At 48.3% G+C, this 23,348-nt stretch overlaps 1 protein-coding gene across 1 annotated transcript in view; it reads left to right on the top strand.

The window, feature by feature from the left end:
• The window catches only part of UNC5C (unc-5 netrin receptor C), a 269,505-nt gene extending 248,585 nt beyond the window's left edge, over nucleotides 1-20,920 (top strand). The window contains exons 12-17 of the mRNA XM_075499275.1: nucleotides 3,771-3,939; nucleotides 6,304-6,537; nucleotides 15,618-15,767; nucleotides 16,003-16,167; nucleotides 20,133-20,311; nucleotides 20,540-20,920. Of these exons, the coding sequence (XP_075355390.1) occupies nucleotides 3,771-3,939; nucleotides 6,304-6,537; nucleotides 15,618-15,767; nucleotides 16,003-16,167; nucleotides 20,133-20,311; nucleotides 20,540-20,705 (1,063 nt within the window). The 3' untranslated portion in view covers nucleotides 20,706-20,920. The remainder of the gene's footprint in view (nucleotides 1-3,770; nucleotides 3,940-6,303; nucleotides 6,538-15,617; nucleotides 15,768-16,002; nucleotides 16,168-20,132; nucleotides 20,312-20,539) is intronic.
• Nucleotides 20,921-23,348: the final 2,428 nt, after the last annotated feature.

Here is a 23,348-nt window from a genome sequence, read left to right as displayed (position 1 = left end):
TGTTCTCATTAGCTATAGTAAGGCATAATCCTTTTGTTTTAAAATGGAAATTAGAAACAGTGAGAAATAAGAAAAGATCTGTCAAGAGATTTTTGTTCCATTTTCCTGTCAGTTGTCACAGGGTACCTCTCTGCTGTACGTGCCATTGTGTGGTTTAGCCTCATTCCTCCGGGTTTCAGGTGTTTATTTCTGAGATCTCGCTGTGGTCCCTAAACACCCTGCTACCTGCAGTCACATTAGAGCTGGATAGGAAAGGGGATATCACCTCAGCGTGCTCTGACATGCCTTGTCCCATACAGCCCCAGAAATCTGATGTGCTTTTTGCTGCTGTGTCACATTACAAGTTGACGCCTGCTGCGTTGCAGTAAGATCACCTGAGATCTTTTTCACTTTATTGCTTTTCTTTGCTACTAAATAACTATGTTTGGAACCTGTTATGCTCTAGAAGCATGAACTGCTGTACAATTGATAGGATTTTATTTCCTACTCATATTTTTACCCTCTCTGGATCTTTTGCATTATTTTCTGGCTCTCATTGTTACTTGCAATAATTCCTTACTTACTGTTATCTGTAAATTTAATGATTGTATTACTATTTGCATTGCCTTCCACATTGTGTGTAGAAATCCTGGCCTCCCAGTAGTCAGGGAGAGGTTCAGCATTGACTTCAACAGAGCTGGGGTTTCACCTATTCAGTGACACTGAATCCTGTTTCACACCACCGGGGAACTTCTCTGCAACTCATTATATCTCAGTTTTTAAAGGCTTAAAGTAGTTAGATCACTTGCAGTCCCCAAATTGGTGGGGAGCTGAGGTGGGTCACTGTATGCATGAGGTGGGTGGTGGAGGAGAGCCATTGGGACCAGCAGTGTTCCATAACTTTATGGTGCTGGACTCAGATGCGTGTCTGGTTGACAACTGGGGGACTGCAAAGTCAACCACCCTCGCAGTTGGCCCGTTTTTCTGCTCTTCACTCATCAGACTGTCTTGTGTCATAAACACCCAGGTCAGGACCATGCATATCTCATCCAGTTGGCAATAAATCTCCTAAGTCCGGTGACAAAGATGCTGTTTACCAACTTGGGGAAAAAATACTAAACCTTTCTATTTTTTTGCATGTCCTTTGTATGCTTGTATCCGCTTCCCCCCTCACTTGCTGACTGTGCAGTCTAGAGTGCCTCCGACTTCATGTTCTGCATCATTTTTTATACTTGTGCTAATCGGATATAAAATGGTGCGGCACAGAATCATGCCCTCCATCAGAGTCCTAAAATTTAACAGCTAACAAAATTTTGTCATGGAGCAGTGACTAAACTTAATTTTACTTTGGGACAACTTTAGGCTGTATGATTTATCAGTACCATATTATTTTAATGGCCTTTTGGCTTTTTTTAACTGCATGCATCAGTGCTCAGATTCTTGTCGATTTTAACTCATTTTTCACCTAAAAGACACTGTATGAATTTTTTTATGGCGATCATGATATATTCCCCCCTATATTCTTTTTGACTGCTGGTTTTGTAATTCAGTCCAAAAAACTATGATAACTTGTATTTTTTTCCTTCATTCTTCATGGGTCAGTAGTCTTTTAGATGAAGTTAGGTTAACCAGATGATTAAGTCTAGATCTTGTCATATCTGTAGCTTTCCAGACAAATACTGTAATTTTGGAAGATCTTATCAAAAGACATTATGTTTTTTGAAATTTCTTGAATTAGACTGTAGGAGAGCGTTCAAATATCGATTAATGCACCAGGTAGATGACCATTAAAAACCACCACCACACTGTGAGTGTTTTTTTAAGCTTCCTGTTGCTTCTTATTAAAAAAAAATGAAGTAAATGAATCTGAAAAAGAAGCAACATTTTAGTCAAAAACTGCCCAATGATTTATTCAGATCATTCTTGCAAGAGAGTGATCCCTGATCTTCTTAAGCTGAATCCAGAGTTCCCTACAGCATGCAAGAGGAGCTGGACTAGGTACTCTATCTGCTAGTGTTTCATTTCTTGTCTGTACTGTTTGTTAGGCTAAAATAACCAGCATAATACATGATAGCTGTCCAGATTGTTATATTTTACATCTTTTTCGAAAGGCAGCTATCGCAGCTGTTTATTTCCAGTCCACGGCTTTTCAGAAACAATTGTTAAGTCATTTAGTAAACTCATCAGTTAATTTCCACAGATGCATATCATCTGGATTTACTGATTTGCATAGATTTAAATTTTTCTATGCCGGACCTTTTTTCCTCAAATGTTACAAAAACCTCCCACAACATTTGTAGCAATAAGAGACACTTTTCAAAAGTGCCTTCGTCCCACTTTGAAAAAGAATTTCCCAAAAGTTTGTCTTTCCTTTTCTGTGGGATTAATGGATTATTCGGGGACAATTAAGGTGAGCAAAATTTGGATATGCCTGTGGACATATCTTTGCAATAGCCAGAACAGGTGCAATAAATTGGGTATCAAAACAGCTTCTGTCCTGATTTGGCCTTCTTGAAAATGTTATCTAAGATTACAGCTACTTTTTTTGCTCTTTCTTTTGGTAAAGGCAAAGACTTGCAGAAATAAACAGTATTTAATGTTGTCTCAACTAATTCCACTGAGACCAATACAGATGTAATTAAAAGTATTTGTAAATGCAACACGGGATTGAACCCTTAGCTGGAGCAGAAGATGGGAGGTCCTGTGGGCAGATCTGGAATTTGTAAGTGCAGAACACATCGAACACTTTTAATCTCCTGCTTGCTGGTTTCTGGATCATGAATTTGTCCTCTGTATTATTTAGGGAGGCAGTTGATGAGGCACATTCAGCTGTATTTGTCATACACCAGATGTCGGGATAGTTAAAGTCACTCATGCTTCCTCTGATTTTAAGCTCCTCAGCAGTTCGTCTGGGATACTTTACACATGCGCACACACGCACATGCATGCACACACGCACACAGACACACACACTTGTTTACAAACTACAGTGAATGCAATGTATCCTGTATATTTCTATGATTTCCCCTGTCACCCATTCCTAGTGACTGGATGCAAGCGTGCTGGACAATACCCATGTTTTTAACCGGACAGCTCCAAGCTATCACTAGAAATCGCAGGCTTTGCAAGTGTTTTGCCCTCTGTGCTATTCCTTACCATCCCTTCGTCCTTTCTCCCCCGCTGCCAGTGATACCTGCTCCCCGCAGGCGTATTTGCAAAAGCCATTCTAGTAGATCTAAATGCCTTTTAAGTAAAATGGAGTATCAGTGGGTTTGGTGATGGCTCCGAACCCAAACTGCACATCTCAGATGCGCTGTATACCACTTACGAGGTTTCAGACGTGCTCATTAGTTCATTCTCTTCCTTTGTTCTCCAATTTTCTCTGTCCAGGCAGTAAATAATTCTCCCATGTGGTGCTTACAAGAGCCACTGCTAGTTTTTGTATGCTGCTAAACAACTGCCAAATGCTGCAGTGACTGCATTTCAGCAGTGGGTGAAATGAAGCCTCTGCATATGGTCTGCAAGGATCCTTCAGAATGGGGGGATGCTCAGCAAGTGTGGTCTATAATTTGCTGCCACCTAAACCTGCATTGGCAAATGAGCGATATTTGGCAAAAAAAAAATCATTTTGGGATTTGGAGGGAAAAAAAACCCCAAACCAAAACCACGCATTCTTTGCTTGCACAATCTTTTCATTTTAAGAGAAGAATTTTTTATTTTTACATACCTGGATGTACCTTTTTGCCTTTTTCAACTCACTTACCGTATCCGTCTTTCTGTCCATGTGTCAGGCCACCTGTAGAAGACAGCCAAACCCTGCTGACACCGGTGGTGAGCTGCGGCCCACCAGGAGCGCTGCTAACCCGGCCAGTCATTTTAACCATGCACCACTGCGCAGAACCCAACATGGAGGACTGGCAGATCCAGCTGAAGCACCAGGCTGCCCAGGGGCCGTGGGAGGTGAGGCTCTGGAGCTTCAGCCTGTGTGCTGACCGCGTGGAGGGTTCGCCGCTAATCCTGCAGCTGCCTTTCTGAACCAGGACGCCTGTATTTCGGGTTTTCTGTGTGAGATGCATGGCTGCTGCGGGCAGGCAGGAGTGCACCGGGTATCTAAGCTGCCCAGTGCCTATACAGAGACGCTGTCTTGGGGCAGTTTGGTGCCTCCTAGTACTGGCTGTTTTCCATGAAAGAGCCTGCATTGCAGGATTTTGACACAAGCTTTTGGTCGTGGCAGAATACTGTGCCGAAGTCATGGGGAGAGGAGGAAGGGAAAAGGCAAAATAAAAAATAATGGCTGAAAATAATTTCTGACTCGATTCTAGAAATAAGAAAATGTTTTTTACAGGGCAGTTTGAACTCCCCTGGTTTATGGTCTGTTTTCAAGAAAGTGAAAATGATGCTGCAAATGAACTCCTGCTTCAGCATCAAGACATCGGCCAGCTTAATAAAATGTATAGGCCTTACTTTTCTTTTCTCTTTCCCTCCTAACATGTTGGTGGAGCATCACTTTGATTCCGTGCATGCAGGCAGGATCCAACTCTGCACCCTGTTAACTCGGGAGCTGCACAAGCGTGGCCGGGCAGTGCAGGCTTGGTGGGAGCCTGGGGCGGTTCCTTGCCAGTAGTGCAGCAGGAGGAGGCCCTGGGGCAGGGTGGCAGAAGGATCCTCCACTGTAACTGGAGCATAAAGTGATGCTTGCAGCAAGGCTGGGCCATCCTGGCAGAGCCTTCCTCTCCAGCTCTGCGCTCCTACGTACCTGCTGCCACCAGTTTGGTCTCACATAATTAATTTGGCAAGGACACCTTCTCCTACCGGTAGGCTTAATGAGGGCAGGGTGGCTTTTGAAGGCAGTTGGGCTGACAGCAGCAAGAGCGCTGTGTCCAGCATTGCCTTCTAAAGGCTCTTGCTTTTGTCCCCTGCCTGTGGCACCGTCTCTTCCTCACGCTGGGAGGGGGAGTGCAGCGAACACGGGTCTGTCTCGCCAACTAATCTGCACCCCACCGGCCTGACTCTTGGCACCGCACATATGTTCCTTATTTGTGTCTGTGTGTTACTGGCACCTCTTCATTTTCTCCCCCCGTCCTCCTCCTGCCCTTGACAGAGCGGTTGCTCCGCTGGCCGTGCACACGCTCTGGTGCCAGCACAGCCTCCACAGCATCCGCAGGGTCCCTGGCCATCGCACGGCGATCTTCTTCCTCCACTCAATTCTGGAGCAGCTCCTCCAAGCTGAGCCCCACATGTGCACGCACACATCCATACGCATACGTGCACACGCACGTGCATGCACGCACACCCCTGCAGCATCGCTCGGGGCCAGCGCCTCCTGCCAGAGCCAGTTGCTGGCGTGGCTGTTGGGGGGGTGCAATCAGCGCTGCAGCACCTTGCCCTCCAGAAGGATCGTGCCACCCCTGCAAACACGGCACGTTTGCCTTTCCTGAGACTAGGGGGCCCCAAGCTTAATGACAAGTTTCAGTTGAGCCCACGCTGCTCAGCTGCCAGATGCGTACGTTGTGCTGCAGACCTGCAAGCAGCAGCGGTGAAAGAGATGAGTTGTGCCGAGCATCATGTGGTGCTTGGTGGCTTTGCAAGAGGCAGCCATCATCCACCGCTGCCTTTTCATTTCTGCTCTCTCTCAAAGCCATTCAAAGCACTTTGTGTTGCGTGCAGGATATTACACGCAGGGTTGAATGGAGAAATTAGCAGGGGAGCTGTTTGCCTTCACGCGCAGGATGGGGAGGTTGTCTGCATTCGGGCTATATGTATTTTTTTCCTTCACCCTGCAGTCTCGTCACGGAGGATTATTCTGACGAAGCAGCAGGTGATATTTCATGTAGATGTGGCATTCGGCCACTGTAGAGGTTACTTCCCTTCCCTGAGTTTTTGTAACTCCTTATTGTCATGCTTAGGAAGTGAAGGGCAGTTACTTCTTCCACACGCCTGTGACTACTGATGTTAAATCATGGTCACCGAATGATGAGTTCTGCAGTATCTTTTTCAATAAAGTATTGGTGATATTTTCATTATTTGCCTAACTCTGCCCAGGGCTTTAAAAGCTGCTGCAGGGCTCAGACGAAAGAGTTACAAGTCTTAGGGGAGTGAGGACAGGAGGAGGTTTGTACTGCCATCATCACCACCAGCACCCCAGAGGAATCATGCACTCCCCGCAGGAGAAAAGCTGGAAGCAGGACTTTTAAATCTTGATTAATCTAAGGTGCAAACAGCAAGGACTTTGTGCATCATCCAGGCTTGAAAGGGGCATTGCTGTCTCAAAGGAGAGCGGCTCTAAGGGGTCGGGAGCTCTAACTTGGCCTCTTTCTCCCTTAGGATGTGGTGGTGGTCGGGGAGGAAAACTTCACCACTCCGTGCTACATCCAGCTGGACCCAGAGGCCTGCCATATCCTGACAGAAACCCTCAGCACGTATGCCTTGGTGGGACAGTCAATCACCAAAGCAGCAGCCAAACGTCTCAAACTGGCCATCTTTGGGCCGCTGTCCTGCTCTTCGCTGGAGTACAGCATCCGCGTCTACTGCCTGGATGACACGCAGGATGCCCTTAAGGTGGTTGTTGCTCTCTCGCTCGCTTTCTCTCTCCCTCTGCAGCTCTCACAGCTATGCAGGCTATGACTGCAGTCATAGCGGTGACTAGACCCTCTGCTCCGTGCATTCCTGCTCCCTGGGTTATTTTTCCAATTAGAGGAAGAGCTTGACAACAAGCTGCTGTTTTACAGTTTAACCCCCACACGCTATAAATTGTCCTTTGCATAGGGATCTCACACTATTTTCTGCCCACCAGTCTTTTTTCCTTTGTTTACCTGTATCATATCCTGAATCCTAAGATTTTTGCATTATTAAAAGGCCATAAGGTACACGGGGCTTCATTCATTATTCATGTATTTTTAATGCTAAGTGCCAGCTCCCCAGAGATGGGGAAACATATAAATGCTTCTTTGTAAATAGTTGATAATGATAAAAGAAGCGTCTGGGCTGTTAATCACTGCCTGCTTTCATACTGCTTTATTACACCTCTTCGCGTGCAGCTTTTTGTGTTGGGAATTCGCAACTAAAATAAACCAAAGCTGTCGCTATCTCTAACTATATAACCTTACTCTCCCTGCGTAATTCTGGCATGCGTACAACCACAAACTCACTACATACAGATGAGGAAACAGATAACCATACTTTCTATTCCTCTTTATAAATACCTGTATTTATATAGATGGTATCTATAATAGATGCACGCATGAAATATGTAGCTCCAACTGCACATGTAAGAATGGAGCTTATTAAAAGGTGGGGTTTTTTTCTTTAATCTTAGCCAGCGCAACTTCCCAAAGGCCTCTTTGCAGCAAAACGAGTTCAAGGCCTGACTCTAAGCAGAGTCGTCCTGGTGCTCTATGTGCTTTTGTTTCCTCAGCTCCACGTGGGAATCATTGGGATTCAAACCCACATGCACTGGCTGGGAGGTGTCTGTGTTTTTCAGAGCAGCCATTTCCATCACTGCAAATGGCACGCTCCTTTTCCCTCCCCGGTACTATGGGATATCAAGGCCTGCCTGCCTAGGCCTTGCTGGGGGGATACTCTTTCGCTATATGTAAGAAAGGCGGTGAAGTATAAGGGTTGAAGCAGGCATACCGTGACTTCAGCATGGTTTTGTCTGTACAGGGCCTGGGAGCTTGGCCTCTGTCAATGCATTGGTGTTATCAGGATTTTAGAAACGATTATTTTCCCCAGTCTGATCTCCCTTTTGTTTTTCCTCTTTAAAAAAAGTGGCAAGGATCTTTTGTAGCGGTCAGGCTTCAAAAGTCCTGATGGTTTTATGCCTGTGCTGCATAATACAATTTTCCACAGGTTTGTCAAGGCCTGAGGTAATAATAAGAGCCTCGGAGGGGCCTTGAACAGACAGCTAACGCAGTCAGAGCTGGGGGAATCCAATTAGGTGTTACTCAAGAGCTGTTGGTTTGTTTCTAATAGACTGTGGGGAGAGCTGTGAGGTAAAGTTAATCCAATTCGGTGCCATAGCAGAAGGGGTCAGGAGAGCCGCTGAGCAACACGGAGGAACCATCTTTCACCTCAGAACCTGCAGCCAACATTTGGGAGAGGAGCAGGCCAGTCCTTGGGCTTCTGCTGCAGGTAGATTGCAAAGCGAGCTTGTAATTTGGTGAGGAAAGGTAAGCAAAGTCAGGCGACCACCATCCCACTCTTACCCACTGCTTTTTTACAGCAAAGTACGTGCATTTTAATTTTCTTCTTTTTGGCACGTGTACCCCAAGACTGGAAGGCCACCCATGGGGTTCAAGACCCAGCTATCTGGTGCTTTACAGGAGGACAAGCACATGTACTTGCTGGCCACAAACTTATGAATGTATCAGTTGCACTTCTCTGGAAATGAAAGGTCTGGGGAAGGAGAAGGTTTAAGAAAAATGAACCTAGTAAACTAGCTGTGCATCATAGAATCGTAGAATCATAGAATGGTTTGGGTTGAAAGGGACCTTGAAGATCATCTAGTTCTAACCCCCCTGCCATGGGCAGGGACACCTTCCACTAGACCAGGCTGTGCAAAGCCCCATCCAACCTGGCCTTGGAACACTTGTGGCTAGGGCATCCACAACTTCTCTGGGCAAGTGCAGACAGCCCTGCCCTCTGATGATCTTCGTGGCCCTCCTCTGGACTTGCTCCAACAGGTCCATGCCCTTCTTATGTTGGAGGCCCCAGAGCTGAACACAGTACTCCAGGTGGGATCTCACCAGAGCGGAGTAGAGGGGGAGAATCGCCTCCCTCATCCTGCTGGTCATGCTTCTTTTGATGTAGCCCAGGATTCGGTTGGCTTCCTGGGCTGCAAGCGCATATTGCCAGGTCATTTTGAGCTTCTCATCAACCAACACCCCCAAGTCCTTCTCCTCAGGGCTGTTCTCAATCCATTCTCCACCCAGCCTGTATTTGTGCTTGGGATTGCCTCGACCCATGTGCAGGACCTCACACTTGGTCTTGTTGAACTTCATGAGGTTTACACAGGCCCACCTCTCAAGCCTGTCAAGGTCCCTCCGGATGGCATCCCTTCCCTCCAGCATGTCGACTGCACCACACAGCTTGGTGTTGTCAGCAAACTTGCTGAGGGTGCACTCAATCCCACTGTCCGTGTCGCCGACAAAGATGTGAAACAGCACCGGTCCCAATACCGACCCCTGAGGAATGCCACTTGTCACTGGTCGCAACTTGGACATCGAGGCACTGACCACGACTCTTTGAGTGTGACCATCCAGACGATTCCTTATCCACCGAATGGTCCATCTGTCAAATCCATGTCTCTCCAATTTAGAGACAAGGATGCCATGCGGGACAGTGTCAAATGCTTTGCACAAGTCCATGTAGATGATGTCAGTTGCTCTTCCCTTATCCACCAATGCTGTAACCCCATTGTAGAAGGCCACCAAATTTGTCAGGCAGAATTTGCCCTTAGTGAAGCCATGTTGGCTTTCACCAATCACCTCCTTATTGTCCATGTGCCTTAGCACAGCTTCCAGGAGGATCTGCTCCATGATCTTGCCGGGCACAGAGGTGAGACTGACTGGCTTGTAGTTCCCTGGGTCTTCCTTTTTTCTCTTTTTAAAAATGGGGGTTATTCCCCTTTTCCAGTCAGTAGGAACTTCACCAGACTGCCACAACTTCTCAAATATGATGGATAGCGGCTTAGCAACTTCATCCACCAGTTCCCTGAGGACCCACAGATGCATCTCATCAGGTCCCATGGACTTGTGCACCTTCAGGTTCCTTAGATGGTCTCGAAGCTGATCTCCTACAGTGGGTGTTTCTTCATTCTCCCAGTCCCTGCCTTTGCCTTCTGTGACTTGGGCAGTGTGGCTTGAGCACTTGCCGGTGAAGACTGAGGCAAAAAAGTCGTTGAGTACTTCAGCCTTCTCCGTATCATGAGTAACCAGGTCTCCCATTTCCTTCTGGAGAAGGCCCACATTTTCCCTAGTCTTCTTTTTATCACCGACGTATCTATAGAAGCTTTTCTTGTTGTCCTTGACATCCCTGGCCAGATTTAATTCTATCAGGGCTTTAGCTTTCTTAACCTGATCCCTGACTGCTCAGACAATTTCTCTGTAGTTCTCCCAGGCTACCTGTCCTTGCTTCCACCCTTGTAGGCTTCCTTTTTGTGTTTGAGTTTGTCCAGGAGCTCCTTGTTCATCCATGCAGGCCTCCTGGTGTTTTTGCCTGACTTCCTCTTTGTTGGGATGCATCGCTCCTGAGCTTGGAGGAGGTGATCCTTGAATATTAACCAGCTTTCTTGGGCCCCTTTGCCCTCCAGGGCTTTATCCCATGGTACTCAAACAAGCAGATCTCTGAAGACACCAAAGTCTGCTCTCCTGAAGTCCAGGGTAGTGAGCTTGCTGTGTGCCCTTCTTGGTGCTCTCAGGATCTTGAACTCCACCATTTCATGGTCACTGCAGCCGAGGCTGCCCTTTTGGCATGCCCCCACTGCAGCCAGTTCCCACCAGCCCCTCTTAGTTGCTGAGAACAAGGTCCAGCATAGCACCTCTCCTCGTTGGCTCCTCTATCACTTGGAGAAGGAAGTTATCATCAATGCATTCCAGTAACCTCCTGGATTGCTTATGCCCTGCTGTGTTGGCCCTCCAACAGACTATCAACAGGTGGTTGAAGTCCTCCATGAGGACCAGGGCTTGTGAATGTGAGGCTGCTTCTATCTGTCTATAGAGAACCTCATCCGCTTGGTCTTCCTGGTCGGGTGGCCTGTAGCAGACCCCCACTATAATGTCACCTGTCTCTGCCCTCCCTTTAATCCTGACCCATAAGCTCTCGGTTGGCTCCTCATCCATCCCCAGGTGGAGCTCCATGCATGCCAGCTGGTCATTGACATAGAGGGTGACACCCCCTCTTCATCTCCCCTGCCTGTCCTTCTAAAGAGCCTGTATCCTTCCATTCCAGCACTCCAGTCATAGGAGCCATCCCACCACGTCTCCATGATGCCAATAAGATCATAGCCTGCAGGCGAGCACATGTCTCTAACTCCTCTTGTTTATTACCCACACTATGTGTGTTTGCATACAGACATTTAAGTTGGGCCCCCGATGAAGCTGACTTACTGGCTGGACTGGCTGGACTTCCTTTGTGCTGCTCCTCAGGTGCTCTCCTGCTGACCTGTGATCCTTCTCCAGGCTCTGGGCATCTGTTGCTGGCACTGGCATCAAACTGGTAGGAGTGGGATGGATTGAGGTTCCCCTCCCCCGGCAACTTTAGTTTAAAGCCCTCTTCACCAGCTTGGCAAGCCTATGACCGAAGATGCTCTTCCCCTTCTCTGACAGATGGAACCCATCAGCCCCCAGTAGACCAGGTTTCTCAAAGTGAGTCTTATAGTCTCGCTTTGTAGCCAAACCCCTGGCTGTGGCACCAGTCCTGTAACCATTTGTTGATTCACCAGATTCGACTGGCCCTTTCAAACCCCTTCCCTTTGACCAGGAGGACTGATGAAAGAACTACCTGCGCTTCAGAGTCCCTTACCGCTCCTCCCAGGGCTCTGTAATCCTTCTTGGTACTCCTCAGGCTGCTCCTGGCTGTATTGCTGGTGCCCACGTGAAACAGCAGCGGGTAATAGTCAGTGGACTGTGCGAGGCTTGGTAGTCTCTGGGTGACATCCCTGATGCGAGCCCCCATTAAGCAGCACACCTCTCTAGAGAGTGCATCAGGTCGGCAAATGGGTGCCTCCGTACCTCTCAGAAGAGAGTCACCTACTACTATCGCCCGTCGCCTTTTCTTAGTTGCGCTGGTTGTTATATAGGGAGCAGGTCAGGCTGTCTTACTTGGCCAGCATCTCTCCTGGTGTGACAGGTCTTTCCTCTTCAGTCTGCAGAGCGGTGAAGCGGTTCTGCCAGGGCACCTCAGGCTTCAGGGGAAGTCTCTTCCTCCTGCTGGTCCTTGCCATTGCAACTGTCCATTCTTCTGCATTATTGGCCCCCCTCCCTTCTGTGTGTGCCGGTGGGGGAGTTTTTGGTTGTTTGGCCATGGGCTGTGGGTCCACTGCAGACTGCACTTGGAACCAGCTCTCTAACTCCTTCTCAGCCTCCCCGATGTTACGCAGCCTTACCACCACCTCCTGCTGCAGGAGGTCCTCCGCCTGGGCACACCTTTTGCAGGCAGGTCTGCCGCCTGTCCCTGCCCCAGGAGAAAGGTCTAGGCACTTCCTGCAGCCTGAGGTCTGCACTGCAGCCTCTCCCTTCAGCAGCTCCATCTGGGTGGAGGCATCGGCCACCTCTGGGGTATGGGGTAGATGGTGCAGACCCCCCAGCCAGAGCTGCAGCCTTTGCTCTCAGACGAGTGCCCACCATTCTGCCTTGAGGGTCAGGTAGGATGAGTGCCCTTGACCTGTGCAGATGCTCACAGAACGGTGCCCAGTTGCTGGGTTATGTGTAAGATGAAAGGGTTGAGCATGGACCGGTGTGTACAAACCGGTGTATACAAACCAGCCCTGTGTGATGGTGTTGTGTAGACTCAAACTATGACTATGTAGAAAGAAAAAAAAGGTTGGGGTGTTTGCTGCATGCTTTCACAACAGCTGGCACCGCAGCAGCCCCAGCCGTGCTGGGAGGACGTCCTTGGCACTGCCATATTGCTGAAGGGAAGGCATTCGCTGGGCAATTACTGCTGGCTGTGGGGGACAAGGCGTGCAGACGGGGCTGGACCAGCAGGTCCTGAGGTTAAAAGTAATTTGGAGAGGGGGGGAAAGTTGTATGCAGCAAGCAAGGCACCAGCTGCAACATCTCGGTGTCTTGGGGCTGGCTGCTCCAGGCAAGGCATGGCAAGGGGAGGGAAGAGCAGCATGAGATGCTCCCACAATGGGATGTCTGAGGTTTGGAAGAGCCTTTGTAGGGGATTATGTGTTTATTTTAATAGGCAACCAAATGCATTCTGTTATTATTTACAACTAGGAATGAGCATGCCATATGCTGAATGTGTCCTAAGAGCCACCAAAGGAAGACAAGCAGTTGCGGTATAAAACACAGTGCTGTATTTATCCAGCAGGCTTTTCCTCTCATCATGCAGTGTAAGCCCTCGCTGCCGAACTGCCGGCACCCGCAGTACAGTAGGGAAGTGTAATGACTTGTCATCAATAAGGGATTGGTTATTGTGGGAAGGGCTTGGCAGGGTTCCTGGAGCAGAGTGGAGGCTCCAGGCTGTGGAGCAGAGTGGGCTCCATGCTGATCATGCATGCAGCATCCTCTGCCCCATAGGGGCCTGAGCCATGGACGGGATGCTCACAAAAATGCTTTTTGGGGAAGGGCGAGGGTAGCTGTGACCTCGAGCACTGGTCTCTTTTTTTAAGGCTTATTTTTGCACTTTGAGGGGGATGCCCAAGCTAGTCTGCTGTAAAAAAAGTAGAAATACAATAATTGTAAAGAAATCCAGCTGCTTTATTCTCATCTGTTTCTTCATGTATGGCTTTGAGATTGAGGTACGTGAGCCATGTGTGGCAGGGGCTGAGCAGCCAGGCATGCAGAAACGGCTGCCTCCCACACCGGGGTTGAGTGAATGATTTCTGGCTGTAGCAGGGTGGCATCCCCCAACCCACCTCGCACTGCACAGTAACTGTCACCAAAAAAAAACAAAAAAAAAGGCGCAACAGGCATGTGATCTTCTCTCAGTTATTTAATGCTTATTTTTCCCTCTAATGAAGAAAGGCAACAGCTTAGACTGAACGCCGTTGCTTGCTTGTGCCCTGTTAACAAGGAAGCCCTTTCCAAATACAGGTTGTGGCTGTCCTGGTGGCGCTGACGATGGAGCGATGCCTTACACAGCTTCCTCTCCTAGGAGGAGCGTAAGGGCATAAGTCCCAGCTCACAGGGGTGGTGAGAGGGAAAGGGGAGGGTGGCCAGAGCCACCTTTGCACAGGGCAAGCAATGCGCAGCTCGGATTTTGGCTCAGGAGGGCATAGAGGCACCAGCCAGTGGAATAAGCACTGCTCTAAATAAAATGCCATATGGCTAGAGCCAGCCTGCAGGTTTGAAGGGCTGTGCAAATCATGGCTCCAAATTAATTCTGAATTAATTAGCTGAGCAGCATGGAAGAAGCACGGGCTGCTTGGCACCCTCCAGTTGGAGCATGTAGAGGGGCTACGGTGACCAAGGGTGGTTACCAAAAGTGGGATATCGAGACTAGACACCCAGATCTGGTGGGTGGGATGGTGCAGCATCACGCTGCCATGTTCTTCCCCACAGCAGTGCAGCTCCCGGGGCAGGCACTGCACGGGCAGGAGCAGTTGTTCGGCCCCCACGCCCCGCGTGCCTGAGAGGTGGTGTCTGCAATTAGCTCACGCAGTGCCACGAGTCATCTTCTGGCCCTTCCAAGGAGGTAATTTGGGCATAATGAAGATCTATAGTAATCAGATAATTACTATCGATTGCTCTTTAGACATCTTGACGAGGTAATTAGGGGGCACTGGAAAGAAGCTGGAACTGATTCATTGGCATAACCTTAATCTAAAAGGTTTCCTGATTTTGTTTTTTTTTCCTCTAATGGCTGATAAACAAACATCATTTTAGCTTCAGTATCTGCCAGGTGCTGCGCTTGCCAGGGTCAGGGGCTTTTCTTGTATGTTAACTAGATCCTGAACGTGATCAATAGTAGCTTGTTTTGTGCTTAGCTAAAATGGAGGCTCTAGTTGGCCTGGGGTAGCATCCTGGTTTCGTATGCCTGTGTACTCTTTGAGTGTGCTCACTCTGTGCATGTCTGGCTTTGGCCGCGTGAGACTGGTTAGTTGGTTGGCTCTTGTAATTAAATGTGACTGAGTTTGGCTGTGTTGGTTTCTAATGGGGCTCATGTAGGTGCTTTTGTACTTGCTTCTTCCATGTGGACTACAATTAGGCTGCTTGTAGGCAATGATCCACAGTGGTCCCATTAGTTACAGGCATATATTTATTTTTAGCTGCAGAAAACGACCAGACTCTTGGCTTACTAGCTTTTAAGTACAAGATCAATATTTCAGTAATCCTGAACTTACGTATTCATATGTACAAAATGCTCCATCACAGTGTCTTGCTCTTGTTTTGATACCATCCTGCTTGACAGTTAGTCTCAGAGTAGGCATCTGCTATCTCCTGTACCGCTCTGTCACAGAGCAGTTTGCCAGGAGGCTTCAAGCTGAAGGACCAGCAGCATGCACAGGTCCCATACCAGCAGGACCTACGCAAATAAGAGCTTCCAAAAGCAAAATAGTAAAGCCACCATTAGATGTCCAGTTTGGTAAGCAATGGAGAAGACTGATATATTTCAGTATTCAAAGACTGCCTGTATGCAAAGTCTTTGCGTTCAATATAATTGCAGGCAATTAAGCTTTCTGCTTATAGTACATGTCAGATAATGCTGTGTCTCCCAAAGGAGACATGGGTGCTTGCATCCCTGCTGGGCTGCTGCTGTATGATGAGGCAAGGGGGTTGGTTACACTCAGATCCACTAGTGCAATTCAGGTTCACAGGGAAACCCAAGTCTGTGCAATGCCTGTGCATTTTTTTTCCTGTACTATATAAGTTACCACATCTACAGCAGCTGATCTTGAGGAATCAGAACACCAGTGTTCTGTCTTGATGAAACCTGACTGCTTTCTTCTTGTTATCACCATACTGCAGGAGGTCCTCCAGCTGGAGCGGCAGATGGGCGGGCAGCTTTTGGAGGAACCCAAGGCTTTGCATTTTAAAGGAAGCACCCACAACCTCCGCCTGTCCATTCATGACATTGCCCACTCTCTCTGGAAGAGCAAACTGCTGGCTAAATACCAGGTGAGCAGCACAAACCATTCACATTGGATCCTAGCGGTGAGGCTTGAAGAAGTACAGTGATACACAGCAGTGTTTAAAAAACACCCAGTGCCAGGCTGCAGTGCCGTGGACATTTTTTTCCCTGGACCATTCCCAGTGACAGTAGCATGGAGCCCATGGTCTCTGGTCATATAGCATCTGCGCCCTGGTCCCACATCCCTCCCTTACTATACTTTTTTTTGCTTTTCTCTTGCAGGAGATTCCCTTTTACCACATCTGGAGTGGGTGCCAGAGGAACCTGCACTGCACCTTCACGCTGGAAAGGTTCAGCCTGAATACCCTGGAGCTGGTGTGCAAACTCTGCGTGCGGCAGGTCGAAGGAGAAGGGCAGATCTTCCAGCTCAACTGCTCCGTCTCAGAGGTAAATGACATCGGTGCGCTTCTCTATCCGACTGCAGGAACTGGGGAGGGCTAAGGAGATATATCCTTTCCCATTGCTACCTGTTTAGTGCTTCCCATTTTCCTCCTGAATTCTGGGATGGACATAAGGGATGGATTAAGTCGTTGTTTTTTATCACCTGTTGCATTTTCCCTTAGTTTCTCTCATCTGGAAGGGAATGTCCCCCCTTCAAAGGAGGGAGGAGGGCAGCTATAGTCTCCCTGCTAGTGCCACCTTTCTGTGTCTATGTGGAGGAGCTCTTTGCCTACCACTTCCTAATGCATCTTGCAAAGCACTGCATGGTCCTGTTTCCTGGCAGTCCACAAGACCATCATGCCTGACATTCCCCTGGAGGGGGAGGAGGGAGAATAGGAAAATGTCATTGCCATATGTTTGCATGAGCCACTCCACTCTGATCCCACGTAATAACTGCTGTGCAAGAGAGAATATGAGATGGTCTAGTTGCAATAGACTTTTGTCCTCAGGTTTTGCTACTGCTACAAATCCTGACTATTATCTCTGACAATTTTTCTTATGACAGCTGACATTTTCCAGTAGAAAAATGATCATAAGTTTTGGAACATCTTTGCTGAAGCTACTTAGCACCTGGAGAATTTTTGCTCCTTGGGGCAGTCAAGCTTAGGGCTGAGACCAAGCAACACATTCAGGTGTGAAGTGGCATTGACTTCAGTGAATGTGCTGGTGACTTTTGTGCCTGGTACACTCGGTGGCTACGAAGAGCAGGCTCTTGGGCAGCAATTGCTGCTGGCTGACTTGGGGAAGGGCTGGCAGACCACAGACAAAAGTTACTTGTGCTGTAGGGCCCCGATGGTGTGCGCCATTACCCATAACATCTGCTTGGTTATTGGGTGTAAAGTTACATATTCAGCTGGGGACTACACAGCGTTGAAGACAGATGGTAAAACAAGTATCATAAACAATTATTGTAATAAGTGCTGCATTGAGGTAATCTCTAATTTAACCTCGCAGAGAAGAGAAAGAACTGAGAGTAACTTTAATGAAATGCAAGTATACACTATAATCATCTTCAGCTGCTTGTGTGTAATAGGGCCTGGTAATGGATTCAGAGGGAACAGAATAATATTCTTGTCTTGTGCTGCGATCCCATCCATCAGGGATGAATAGAGGGAGGGAATAATACCGCCGCTATCAAGGATGCCTACTGCAAAATTGCTCCTCCTGGTTGACATGTAGTGATGTTCCTGAGCCCAAGTGAGGGCAGGAGGACCTTGGGCTGCTAAGGGCTGGCATACAGGGTTGTGTCAACTTTGTTACTAGAAAAAAAACCTAAAACTCAGCTGGTTTGATGACAAAAGTTACCTGGAAGTGTAATAACAGCAACCTGGAAAACGATGTGTATGCCTCTAGAGGTGTAAGAGGAAGGGGTTGTTGCGATAAAGACACCAGACCAGGCATCAGGAAACCTTAGCTGTGGTTCCTCACACTTTCTTCTGGTGTGTTTTGGTCTCTGCTTTCAGATGGTGTCTGGTTTGGCTTGCTTCTGGTGATTTCAAATTGCACACATTATTCCCTTCTTGCGGGGGAGGCAGGCAGCTAGCAGTGAGGCATTGCAGGACCATGCTGGCACCTTTCTTCGTTGCTGGATCTGCCTCTCTGCCTCTGTCACCCTGTGGTAAAAATATAGTAACGCGGTTTCCTGCATCCTCCCTTTATGGGCTTTCTTTTTTGTCCCCTGTAAAAGATGTAAAATTCTGCAGATTAAACTGTCTTATTCTGGCTTTGTACAGTGTCTTCCACTGGGACTTCAAAAATACAAATGCAATGAGGGCCAAAACATGCAAATTTGTGAGGCAAGAGGAAGAGTGAGATAAAGGTCTCCCACCGTTTGTTTTTGAAGCCCCCTTTTTATCTTGTGCTGTCTGTCGGGACTCACCGAAAGAGCCCCAGGGCACCGCCACAGACACCTGGACTCCCTCTGCAGCCATCCTGATGCACCTGGGGCAGCAGGCCACCTCAAGAGCCGGGGCAGCGCTGCCTCAATGTGTCACTTGCGTCCCTTTGCCCAGAATAAAAAGGGAAGGCTGTCCATCTGCGATGCCACCAGTCACCACCACCCTACAGCCGCTTCGGACCTGCCAGCGCGGGCGAGCCTGCAGGCAGCAGCGGTGCCATACAAGTCACGTTGCCGGCTCCCGGGCAGCCGCCGCTGCCAGGCAGTTGGAGGACAGTAGCTCATTGCCTGAAGCGGTGGGGTTGGGGCGGCCGGTCTGCGATGCAGGGCCTTGGCACCCGAGTAGGGATGCCACATTCGGCACTGCTTTGGGCATGTTAACTGAGACATTACAGTGTGGCATAAACCTTCCTTGGTTAGAAATTTCACTGATCGCCTAAAGTGCCATTTCTATATAAAAAAAAAAAAAAGGCATATTTATAGAGTGGAAGAGAATTAATTGCTGTGGATAAAAGAGTGGAGGCAAAAGAGGTTTAATTCTGTTCATTGTTCATGGATACTGGCTCTCCCCTTTCCAACCCTGCGTACTTTTTTGAGGGGGAAACCAAAGACTGTGTGTGACTGTGGGCATCCCCAACAAGCTTCCTGGGGGATTTGCGATGGCAGGTTAAACCAGGCGTTGCCTGGTTTTGAGACAATTTCAGGTTTTACATGGCCTTCCCGACAGCCAGTTTGACACAAAGCAACAAGGCAGCTCACTGAGGAGCAAACAAATTAACATTTAATGACGAGTCTTTTGTACGGGTGTTTCTGGCTGCCCAGGGCTGTGACTTGGGCAGAGGCGGAGATGGAGCAGCTCCCCTGTTTTCTGCCAGCCCAGCCTCAGGCCTGTCATGCTGCAAAGGAGAGCAATTGAGAAGGCAGGTGAGACACATGAGAGGAGACCCAGCCCTGTGTGCCACTTCTTCCCTTGTGTGCTTTGGTAGCTGGAGGTGACAAGTGCTGCGCTTGGGAGGAGAGTCCCCGCTGCACGGTCAGGCGGCCAGGCGGCGTTGATGGGGTTTGGCGGGGCGTTCAGCCACCCTGGAGGACCTCGTCGTTCTTAAGCAAACCCAACCATCCAAATTGACCACCTACCCTTGTCCTACCAGCTACCGAGCCCCTCTTTTTACCTACCTGTGGGTGCTAAATCCTTCCAGGCCAAGGAAGAGATAAAATCCTTGCCCAGAAGAGCCAACCACTTGTTATTCCCAGCGGGGCTACGTTACAACTGTGTCATAGGGAGCCTTGCAACTGGGAGGACCACACTGGAGAGCATCAACCCTGTACCCACAGGGGACAGGCTGGCTTTGGAGGTGACTTTCCCCTTGAAACACTGCTGCCACCGCCGTTGAGCGCAGTGCTGGTCTTGGGGAGGAGGGCCACGGCCGCTCCCCCTGAGCGCGCAAGCTCCATCTATCTCCAGCACAGAGTTAAAGCTGCATGAAAATGAGGGATCAGCTTGTGCCTGGGGCACCGTCTCTCTGTGGCATGCCTGGCATCAGAGACTTTGGAGAGTGTGGGTCCTGTCAAAGGGGTGTCAGCAGCGTGAGCCCGGTGCTGGCTCTGTGTGGGGTGGGGGACTTGGGGGGCTGCCGGGAAGGGGCTCCTGGAGCCAAGCCGGGAAAGCGCTGTTCTGCCCTAGTAGTAGCAATTTGCTCTGAAATGTGTCAAAGTGCCTGATCTTTCATTATCTCCAGTAAGTGATTAATTAAGCTGGGCTCAATTTTGTCCAGCCATACTAATCTTCACCCTCAAAAAGAAAAAAGCAAAAAAAAAATCTGTTGTCTACACAAAGTCAGTTATAAATATTTCTCTTTTTCAGCTAATGTAAACACTTGATTAGCCGAGGGCTGCTTCCCTCTAATGCAAGTAAAAGCACTGAGTCTCAGAGGATATACTTCTACAATCGTCTCTGCACTCAGTAACAAAACTGCTGTATTTTTGTATTTTTTTGCTTTCTTTCCAACTTTAGGAACCTACTGGCATCGATTATCCTCCCATGGACTCAGCAGGCACCATCACCACCATAGTAGGGCCCAGCGCTTTCAGCATCCCCCTCCCGATAAGGCAGAAGCTGTGCAGCAGCCTGGACGCACCCCAGACCAGGGGCCACGACTGGCGGATGCTGGCCCACAAGCTGAAACTGGACAGGTGAGCAAGGCTGCCTGTGTGTGGTCGGGCGGTGAAGCCCCCCAGGAGGGATGTGCAAAAGGGTCCTGGTGAAGATGAATGACAGCAGATGTGTCTACAGACTGGTCAGACTGACCGCACAGGAGATGAGCGCCTTGACAGCACCAGCAATGGGCTGGGCTGAAATCATATAAGTTCAGGTAGCCTTCATACAGCTCAAAAAATGAGTTTCCTTTTGGCTTGTTGCAGGTACCTAAATTATTTTGCTACGAAATCGAGTCCCACTGGGGTGATCCTGGATCTCTGGGAAGCCCAGAATTTCCCTGACGGCAACCTGAGCACGCTGGCGGCGGTTCTTGAAGAAATGGGAAGACACGAAACCGTTGTTTCTTTGGCAGCAGAAGGAAATTACTGATGCAGCTTGGTGTGAACAGGAAGGACAGACACAGGGAGCGGTAATGCTCTGTTATTACAAACGAGAATTGAAGTGAAAACCCAGACCAATGAGTTACACAAGAGACATTTCAGAGAAGAAAGCAAGCAAACAAACAAAAAAAAACCAGCCCTGACCTTCACACATACTCTCCTTGTACATTATCACAGGATCTAAAAGAAATCATGCAAAGTTGTACCTTGAAAATATAAATCAACCTGATGTTCCTCTCGGCTTGGCTGTACACTGCTTGGTACAGGATTTTACAGTTTCCTAGGAAACGCTTTTTATTGCTATCCAGATGTATGGATAAACTTTCTTAACAATCCCAGTTTCTATGGATGTTGTTTACATCAAATTCTGGACAGGGGTAAGGAGACTGTCCATGGCTCTTTATATTTTTTGTTTAAAGCCATTCTAGACAAGGCTATGGACAGTTGGTTGTGGCTATTTCAGCTTATTGGTTTCTGGTGAATTCAGATTTTGGCTACAATTCTGCATATCTATTGCCTCACAATGATCCTCCTGTCATTGTTCTGTTTCCTAGACCTACTTGTAAAAAAAAAAAAAAAAAAAAAAACCAAGAAAATTGTAGTTTAAGAGGTGTGCATCTGGAAAGCAGGTACTCTGGGTGCTAAGCAGGAACACACGTAACATCCCCTTCCTTCCCCCAAGGCAGTCCCACTGAGCCTGTGTGGAGAATAGCTGTAGGACAGTGGGGAATGTAGGATCGGAGTTAATTTTCAATTAACACCCTATCCACCCCTTTGCGATACAAGGGGACCGGATATGCAATTCACAGTGGTTAGGGGGGAAAAAAAAGAAACCCAGAAAAAAATAAAAAAGAGAAGTTGCTATGATAATTATTTACTAATTAGTATCTAGTGCAAGGATTATAATTATTATTATTATTATTATTAACTATTATTACCATTATTACTTTATTTCTAATTTTGTCAGCAGCAGAATGAATCATTCCCATTTTTATGGAACTTGTTGTCCCCTTCCTGAAGGTCTTCTAAGACGCATCCCTCTATATGCTGTCTATCCTTCCCTTCTCCAGCCATCGTACTCCTCCTCCAAAGTCCTCTGCTAGCCCACAAGGGTTGCTCACCTCGTGTTAGCATTGCTGTGCTTCATGCCCAATGCAAAGGTGGTACAAACTGGTGACGCTCTGCTGAAGTCACTGATCTGCACCCGCAAAGGATCCAACCCAGCACCCCCCTCCCTGGGATGTTTTGCATCACCTTGGTGCCTCCAGGTTGCTCCAAGAAGCAATCCTGTCCCGAGGTGGCTGTGAACCAGTGATGGCCTCCCAGTCCAAATACACGTAGCCCACTGGTTCAGATGCAAGCATGTGGAGGCACTGATGTTGACCACCTGATTTGTGCATCCAAGGTGGGCCTCCATATCTCTTGCTTTGCTTTGAAGCCGTCTGAGAGCCAGCAGCTCCTGTTAGCTTCCCACAGAGCCACAGGTACTCACTGAAACCCACCTCCTCCCGTAATGTTTGCAGTGGTCAGGGCTACTAGGAGTCATCTGCTGGGTCATTTCTGGGTGAGATGCGCTCGGCGGATCTTGCTGACCTTGCTGCAGCCAGGGAAGCCTCTGCTGCATGGGCCAGTGTAGGGCGGTAGAGTGGTGAAGTCGAAATCGTGTGTACTGCAGTTTGCTGCCTGCGCGGCGCTCCCTCCGCCGCCTGGGCAGGGCGGTGCGGGTCCTCACTGGCTGACCGGGGTGACGTTTGTCCCTCTCGGCCACGTCCATCTTGGCCACCTCAAACAGGTGAAGCAGCAACCTGGCAAAAGGAGAGAACTCTTGCCTTTTTTGGTTGTCACTGCAAGCATATTTTATTTTCTGCTCAGTGAAAAGACTGACTTTTTGGTACATGACAGCGCATAGGATCACGGTAGTTTTACTGCCAGGCTTGTCTGTCCTCTACTTCTGGTGCAAAGAAGGCTTTCTTCCCCAGCCTGTCCACTCCAGCTTTCCAGCCAGCCGCTGGTTATTGCTGTAGTGCACACACACATGCCCCTGCCTACCTACGTGTTCCCACATCATCTGCTTCCCAAGACTGGAGTTGGTTTGTTTTCTTTTGTGTTTTTGGTTTTGTTTCTCCCTAAGGCTTTCCAGATTGCGCCTTTAAAGGTAACTTTGAAAATGTCATTGGTCAACACGAAAGGAAAATTTCATCTGACCTTTTTCCCATTTGACATTTCCATAGGCTTGGGACTTCTTGTTTTTAATTTCTCAGCTCCCTGACACCAGCGGGGTTTTGATTGACCACTGGGCAGCAATCACAAAGCACTCCCTTTCTCATGAGAGGTAACCCGGCGGTTTACAAACCAGCATTTCAGTCAAAACCGGAGACCAGAGGACATACATTTTAACTTTCAACATCTGTCTGCATTTTGCCCGAGTAAGCCCTGCCTTTTCTGAATGTGCAGATGCCAAGGGCATCCTTTCCACAACCAACCATCTTTTTCACCTTGAGCATCTGATGCAGCCCATTGCAATGCTAATGGAAATCTTGCTTTCAACTTCAGGAGGCTTCAACTGGGGCTTCCAGCTCTGCCCTTTCCCTACATTTTTTACTCACCTTGGAGCTCTAAAATGGCTCTTAAA

This window comes from Mycteria americana, chromosome 4 (assembly GCF_035582795.1).
Source record: "Mycteria americana isolate JAX WOST 10 ecotype Jacksonville Zoo and Gardens chromosome 4, USCA_MyAme_1.0, whole genome shotgun sequence".
Lineage (NCBI taxonomy): Eukaryota > Metazoa > Chordata > Aves > Ciconiiformes > Ciconiidae > Mycteria > Mycteria americana.
The sequence above is the reverse complement of the archived record's forward strand: the minus strand, read 5'-3'. Positions and strand labels throughout refer to the sequence as shown.